Source organism: Camellia sinensis, chromosome 9, assembly GCF_055761805.1.
Source record: "Camellia sinensis isolate YWXY chromosome 9, ASM5576180v1, whole genome shotgun sequence".
NCBI lineage: Eukaryota > Viridiplantae > Streptophyta > Magnoliopsida > Ericales > Theaceae > Camellia > Camellia sinensis.
In genome coordinates, this window is record NC_138969.1 from 124,519,941 (window position 1) to 124,528,220 (window position 8,280).

The following is an 8,280-nucleotide window of genomic DNA, read 5'->3' on the forward strand; positions in this document are numbered from 1 at the left end:
CATTAATGTAACCTTTTGTTACCCATTTCTTCTATAACACCACCGTATTATATTTCGGGACACTCTATCATATGCTTCTTTAATAATTTAAAATGATATTTTTCAATAATTTAAAAATATATTTGTACACTTTTAAAATTTAAAAAGATCAAAATAATACTTTTTGATAATTTAAGTCTACGTGTAAATAATCCTAATTTTTTTAAAAGACAAAGGGACAATTACACTAACGATCCCTATAGTTTGGAGCTTGTGCCACTTTGATTGCTGACTTTTCAATTGTGACACATTTAATCATAAATTTTGAATCTTGTTCTAAATAAGAACAATTGAAGATACTATTACTTAATTTTAAGAAAAAAATCGTCAATTTGATAAAATATAAACTAATTTGACAAAAATAAATATCAAAAAAATATTTTTGAATTTTTAAAAATTATTTCTGCCCACTAAAGATAAAATTATGTAAAATTGATAAATCTTTTAGATATTTATTTATTTTTATTTTACCAAATTAATTTTTATTATATATTTGAATGATAATCATGTAATTGGTGGTTATTTTTATTTTCATTAAATTAGTTTTTATTTTTTTAAAAGTCAAATATGGCGACAATTTTGATATCATTATTAAACAATCCATTAAATCAAAAAATTCAAAACTAAAAATATTTTATATATTAAATATATCGATTACACATTAAAATCTTAACAACAACCATTACATGATGATCATCTAAGCATATAATAAAAATTAATTTGGTAAAATAAATAAATATGTAAAAGATTTATTAATTTCATATAATTTTATTTTTAGTGGGTAAAATAATTTTTAAAAATTTAAAAATATATTTTTGACATTTATTTTTATCAAATTAATTTATATTTTATAAATTAATGATTTTACTCTTGAAATTAAGTAATGATATTTTTAATTATTTTTATTTTAAATAAGATTTAAAATGTAAGGTTAAAAATGTCATAATTAAATAATTAGATATTAAAATAATATAAATCTTAAATTATAGAAACTTTTAGTTTAATTTCGTAAAAAAAATGATGAAGCAGGATGACCAAGAGAATTTAGGCAGAAATTACGGTAATTTTTAATTTTATTTTATTTGTGTTCCCGCGCTTTAAATCACACCTTCTTCTCCGGCTTCAATCTTTGACGTGTAATATCTGCTTTTTTTCTCTCTCAAAACCTCTCTCTCTCTCTCTCTCTCTCTCTCTCTCTGTGTCACTGTATTTTCTTCTTTTGGTTTCATACACAATTCATGACCAAAAGCCACTCTCATCATCTGATTTTCACAATACCCACATGGATTCACTGAAACCCAGTTCAGCTCCAACCAAGAACAAGTTAGCCAAAACCTTCCACAAAGTCATTCACCTCAGAAAAGCCTCAAAATCCCTTTCAAGCACTGGGTTTTGCTTGCTCATACCTCAGGACCCCAAACTCAAAAACAATTCACAACGTTTCGACAAAGACAACAATAACGATGAAGCAAGGTCTCGAAACAGAGCTGCCATGGAAGCTTTTGCTGCGAAGCTCTTCGCCACCATTTCAGCTGTCAAAGCTGCTTACGCGGAGCTACAAATGGCTCAGTTTCCTTACAACTGCGAAGCGATTCAGTCTGCTGATGAAGCTGTGGTGTACGAATTGAAATCTTTGTCTGAGTTGAAACAGAGCTTCTTGAAGAAACAGCTCGATTCTTCGCCCCCTCATGTGACTGTGTTGCTTGCGGAGATTCAAGAGCAACAGAGTCTCATGAAGATGTTCGACATTACGATGAACAAAATGAGGTCCGAATTAGATACCAAAGAAAGCGAAATTTCTGCTCTTCACAACGAACTCAACGATGCTATTGCTGATAACAAGTTTCTCGAAAAGAGACTGGATTCGAGTGGACAGTTTTCGATAATTGAAAGTGTGAAACTGTCCGATGCAAATCCCAGTAGTTTTAATGGAGTTTTGCATTACGCAGTTCGATCTGTTCGGAGTTTTGTAAAGCTGATGATTCGGGAAATGGAGTCTTCGAATTGGGATATTGACTCTGCTGCTAGTGCTATTGAGCCTGAATTGGTTTTCCCAAAGCCAAATCACAGGTGTTTCGCTTTCGAATCGTTTGTTTGTAGAGAAATATTTGATGGTTTCAATTCTCCCAACTTTTTGCTTCCAAATGACTCAAAATCAAGCGATGAACAAGGCAGATTCGTGTTTCTCGATCGGTTTAAGAAGTTGAAGTCAGTGAACCCAATTCAATTTCTGAAGAACGACCCAAATTCAGCATTTGGGAAGTTCGTAAGGACCAAGTACCTCCGTTTGGTTCACCCGAAAATGGAGACCTCATTTTCCGGGAATCTGAGCCAGAGAAAGATGATCAATTCCGGGGAGTTCCCGGAAACTGGATTCTTCGCAGCGTTTGCAGAGATGGCAAAGCGAGTTTGGCTTTTGCATTGCTTCGCTTTCTCGTTTGATCAAGAAGTGAACATCTTTCAGGTGGGAAAGAACTGCAGATTCTCGGAGGTGTACATGGATAGTGTCACAGACGATGCATTATTCACCGCGGCCGAGTGCGGCGGCGTTGACGGTGGTTTTCGGGTGGCGTTTACGGTGGTTCCGGGGTTTAAGATCGGCAAAACGGTGATACAGAGTCAGGTATACCTTTTCCCGGCAAGTACTCCGGCGAAGCGTTGATGCTTTTGTGGGTTCTACACTGTAAAAAAGGTCATACCATCCCCACGCGCTTTATCTACGCTCCGCCGTAAAATGGTGGAGCTAAGTAGATTGTCAGATCGGGTTAGCACTCATATGCACTCGAGATGATAACATGTAGGCCATTCGATCAACCCTGTACCTCCGCTAAAGTGTTGATCCAACGGTGTACATGAAATAAGAGGGATCCCAAATTACATTATTGGAGAGGGTTATGGCGCGTGTGGTGGCGCGTGGGTTAGTATATATAAATATTATATATTGTTGTATTTTGTCTTTATCATTACACAGTCAGTCAGTTTGGAACAGAGGTTTGTCAAGAAATGTGGCGCGTGGGACCCATAGGGGACAGTGGGTTCAGAGAGGGGTATGAACTGGATTTTGGAGCCTAGTTGTAGTGAGAGAGAGACAGGAGAGAGAAAGTGAGGCGGTGGTGTGGGGGTACCTTGTTTGGTTTGAGGTGAAAAAGGGGAGGGAAATGTGGACCCTTTTCTTTTTTGCATTTTGTATGGTCTCTCCAATTTTGATTTTTCTCATCTCATGTGCCCAAATAATGGGGAAGGAGGGTTAAGTTTGTTGGTTGGTATGAAATTAGTATAAATAATAAAGTTATATATGAATGGTATCCTTAAATATTTTAGGGCAAATTACATATACACCCCTCGAGGTTTGGCTAAATTACAGATGCCCCCTGAGGTTTGAGAAATTACGAATTCCCCCCTGAATGCTATATTTGCATAAGAAATTAGGGGGTAATTTGTTATGAAATATAAACCTCAGGGGGCAAATTGTTATGAAAATACAAACCTCAGGGGGCGGGATGTAATTTCTGAAACCTCAGGGGGTATCTGTAATTTAGCCAAACCTCGAGGGGTGTATATGTAATTTGCCCTAAATTTTATATGTACTTTGTTTTAGTTTTTGTATGTTCTTGAAAGTGCATTGTATGTTAGTTGGAAAATCGCTTGAGGATTGTGCCTTCGAGTTGGTTTTTTACTTTTTAATAATTTTAATTTGGATTAAAAGGTATTCTATTTTGTCTTATTAGTTTTTAGTTTATTTTGATTTAGTTGTGATATTTTGTCTCATTTGAATTGAATTTTTTAGTTTTTTTTGAATTTAATAAATAAAAAAATATAAAAAAGATTTCTGGATTAAGTTTTTTAAAAATTGAGTTTTCTGGATTAAGTTTTTTAAAAATTAAGTTTTTTGATTTTCGTGTTTTTTTGTTTTTAGTGAATATTTTTAAAATTTTAAATATTTTTTTTTACTTTTTTAGATGCACCTTACTTAGATGTGTCAAAAAGTAAAAAAATTGTGAAAAAATATTTTAAAAAATTAAGAAATACATAAAAATATAAAAAATGTACTAAATTTTTGTATTTTTTTTATATTTAGTGAATTTTTAAAAGATTTTTTTTATAATTTTTTTACTTTTTAGGTGTATTTATGTTAGGTGTGTTTAAAAAGTAAAAAAATTGTATAAAATATTTAAAAAATTCAGTAAAAACAAAAAAACACGAAAAATAAGAGTGTAGAATTTTTTGAAAACTGTTTTTAAAAAATGAAAACCAAACAAAGTGATTTTATGATTTAATATAATATTTTATTTTATTAATTTTTTAATTTATTTTATTTTTTTATAATTATTTTGGTAGCCTCGTACCCAAGGGCTTGGGACTTGGGACAGCCAAAGCCCAACTCGAAGGCAAAGCCCACCTGCAGGAGCTCAGAATAGAATTAGGCCACTTGGGACTTCACTGTTTTAATAATTTTTTTGATTGTTTTATGAAAAAGAAAAAAAATTGTTTGGGAATTTTTTGTTTTGGTTTTTTAGACGAGTAGATAGTTATGAATTAAAAAAATGATTGATGTATATGTATGATATAACTTTTTACTATCAGGAACATAATTTTGGTTTCTTTGTCATTTTTTTGTAATTTTTTTTTTTTTGTTCAGAAGGGAAGTTCCTTGATCTTATTTTTTTATTTTTGATTTTTAAGTAAACACTCGGGCTATAAATTTAAATTTAAAACTATTGGAATGATTGTATATTTGCTCACTTATTTAGGAGCATTTTGGCAACAAGTTAAAAAAATTAATTTTTTGACATTTTATCTTTTTTAGTTAAAAAAGTCAATTTTTTTACTCAAAAGAATCTAGTTTTTTTGTTAAAAAAGTCACTAAAAAAGTCAAAAAATTAAAAAGATAGTTTTTTTTACCAACTTTCTAAAGCATTCCTTATACACAAGTTCACTTATATGTTTACTTGTTCAATTATTTATTTCTCCATTTATGCCTATTTTGACAATTAGGAAAAAAATTAATTTATTGGCTTATTTAAATTAGATCACTTCTTAAATTTTTTGCACAATTTTTTTTAGAAGTCCAAAAAAATTAATAAATTATTATTATTTATTTTTTTACTTTCCAAAACAACGCAACAATCTATTGGTCCACCTGCCCACATATCTCTTCACGTGTCTACTTGTTCGCCGTCGCTGTCTCCTATTGTCGATCGCCGTCATCGACGCCGATCTTGAGGAGAGGTGATAAAGGCGGTCACTTCGAGTTACCAAATTTCAACAAAATTCAAGGACTCCCAACTAGGAGCGGGTATTATCGTGCTGTGTTAGTTTGAATTCGGGTCAAAATTACATTAAGGTATTGATTAACATATATTAAAAAAATTAAAAAGTCACTATCCTATTTAAGTCATATCATTTTATTTAAGTCACATTATTTCTTTAGCACATCACTTTAAACTCAACTCATACTCAATTCATATTTCATAAAAAGTTAAAAAGTATACTTATTTAGATCGTTCCAAACCGCTCTTAAGACTAATACAATCTATTTATTTTTTTATAATATTGTATTATTTCATGTTTTATTTGTGTCATGTTATTATCGTGTTAGGTTGTCATGTCAAAAACTTTCATTCTTAGACCTGGTTTGGGAACAAGCTTTTTTAGTAACTTTTTCACTTTTTGACTAAAATGTGATGTAAAAAAACTTAGTATATTTGGGATGACTTTTTAAATTTTTACGAAAAGATGTGCAAAAAGTAGAGAGAAAATAAAATTTTTGACTTTTTGGTATGGACTGTTGACTTTTTAATTTTTTTTAGTAACTTTTTTAATTTTTAGCTAAAAGAGGCACTTGCCAAACGAGGCCTTAGTTAAAAACGCAAATGCTCTATTTAATTAATTAGAATTAGTGGGAATAGAATAATGATTTTTTAGGTTTTAAAATCGTAAAAGATGATTCTATTTATAATACATTTGTCATTAATATTTTAGTCTAACTAAACGTGAGAATAAATATTTTAATAGAATAATTATTCCATTCCACCAAACCAAACACTATCTAAGTGTAAAGGAACATTAAATTTTTTCTCACAAGTTAAATTTTGTAAAATTAGACTCTATTAAATGAAATTATTTATAAAATGTTTGATTTCAATTCAGTTGAATTTCCTTAAATTTAAAAATACTATATATATATATATATTTCTATATTCACTCTAAAATAAGTAACATAAAATACCTATCTTAGATGAAATAAATTAGTAGCCTTAAATTCATATTTTACATGTTTTTTATTTAGTTAGATGAAATTACATGAAAGATTAAAAAATGTTATGACATCCTTTGATAGAATAAAATTAACATGTGTAACTAATTGAGAGGAAGATTTGCACTGGTCAAATGGGTCGCGTTACGACAGTATGGGATATGGTGTTAGGTCTTGCGAGGGCCAAGAACTATATGCTTGACCGAATTGAACCAGCGCGGCTCTCCAACCCATTACATTGGGTTGAGCAAACTGACCAGAATATGGAAACCAAGCTGTTGATCAGTGAAATCTGATATTCGGTAAACCCGCATTGGTGAGCTGGACCGAGCTACGAACAATCCGGGCTGACGTAGGGCCGAGCTACAACCAATCTAGGATGACGTAGGGCTGAGACGCCTTACGAGATAGCGGGGCGAGGCCAAGATGCTGAACCACGCGCCCTATGTCCAATCAATTCAGATGGATCGGTGTATTATAGCTCGGCTGTCCTAGTTTGTTGTGATGTCTGCTTCTTCGAAGTAATAGCCCGGTTGTGTGAGCCACTTGGACCAATGATATGAAAAAGGGTAAATCCACTCCTGGTATGTGTCAATACTGTTTGGCAGTTTGACAAACACTGTTTGGAGATTTTGGTCTCTACACGTGTAAGGAAGGTAGATGGGAGCACAGTCGCCTGCCCAGAGATGGACAACAGAGGTAGTGCGCCAACAATCTTTGAGGCTGGATGGCCAGCCTAGAAAAGAAGAAGTGTGGAGACGTTAGAGGTAAGTAATCTGAAGGAATTCCCAATTCTCTCTCTAGAGCGCTCTCTATTCTTCTTCTTCTCCAAGTGTGCTGACTTGATCGTTGGAGGGTTTATCCGGTAGCACATCGCCGGGCAGCTCACCTTCTTTTGGTTTTCAGGTTAAGCGGCGTTACGCAGAGTTTGGGTTCAAGGAGTATGGATAACTGAGAGTATTTCACCCCTGTACAATTGGTGTCGTCTGTGGGAAAGCTTTAATAGAAAAACCTTGTTCACCAAGCTTTTTCGACCGTTTTCATGGCTAACAATGGTGAAACACCGCTGTCCATTGTCGACGGTATCACACTAGAGTCTATCCGACGGAGAGATGACCCTCCTACTATTCCGACTATAGCGGGCCTAGAGACCTCTTCCATAGGTACGCGAGACAAATGCGCAAGGAGCACTGACCACTCCAAGAGTCTAGAGGGTTGCCGACGACGAGGAGAGTCACATGCTTAGCACTTCGAGCACAAACTCAGAGACTAAGACGCCCTCATTTGGAAGATGGTGGCTGAAATGGAGGCATTGAAGCGCCGAATCAAGGGGAAGGGAGTTGCTGGAGAGCGCAACCATAGTGAGCGCACCCTGCCCCCTCGTTTTAACAATCGTCGCCAAGATAGGACACCCTCTCTCTTTATCACCAGAAGTTATGGAGTTGGGGACTCCGACCCACCAATAAAGAGATCTTACACTTGCGACAACAGTTACCGTCCCTCATGTCCGTTGACGACATCGAGATACTCTTACTCCACCCGTTCGGGGAACCTGAGGGATGTGTTGGAGGAGTGAGCTCGCCGTAAAGAGACCCAAAGACTGCCGACGTTTCAAAGGCTGAGTCCCCAAATCTGTTGCAGTGAGGAAGTGGCGATGCTAGCGCCTAGGATGATAGCCCTCGTACCGATGGACAGAGAGCTAACAAGACTTATTGCTACCTCATTATCCCTAGAAATAGAGAGCACGCCACTCCCTGCCGGATTCCACCAACCTAAGTTCACGCTGTACGACGATAAGACGGATCCGTACATGTGCGTGAGTCACTAACGGCAAGTAATGGCTGGCCACCGGCGAAATGACGCCTTGATGTGTTTCATATTCCTAGCAAGTATGGGAGAACTGGGCCTGAAGTGGTTTGAAAGACTTCCAGAGGGGAACATCGAGGGGTGGCAACAACTGGCAGAAGCCTTTGTTAACAGATTCA

At 34.7% G+C, this 8,280-nt stretch overlaps 1 protein-coding gene across 1 annotated transcript; it reads left to right on the forward strand.

The window, feature by feature from the left end:
* Window positions 1-1,120: 1,120 nt before the first annotated feature.
* On the forward strand, window positions 1,121-3,353 carry LOC114274119 (protein GRAVITROPIC IN THE LIGHT 1). The gene has a single exon (XM_028215986.2). It carries the CDS (start codon window positions 1,322-1,324, stop codon window positions 2,699-2,701), a length of 1,380 nt encoding a protein of 459 aa, XP_028071787.2. The 5' UTR covers window positions 1,121-1,321; the 3' UTR covers window positions 2,702-3,353.
* Window positions 3,354-8,280: the final 4,927 nt, after the last annotated feature.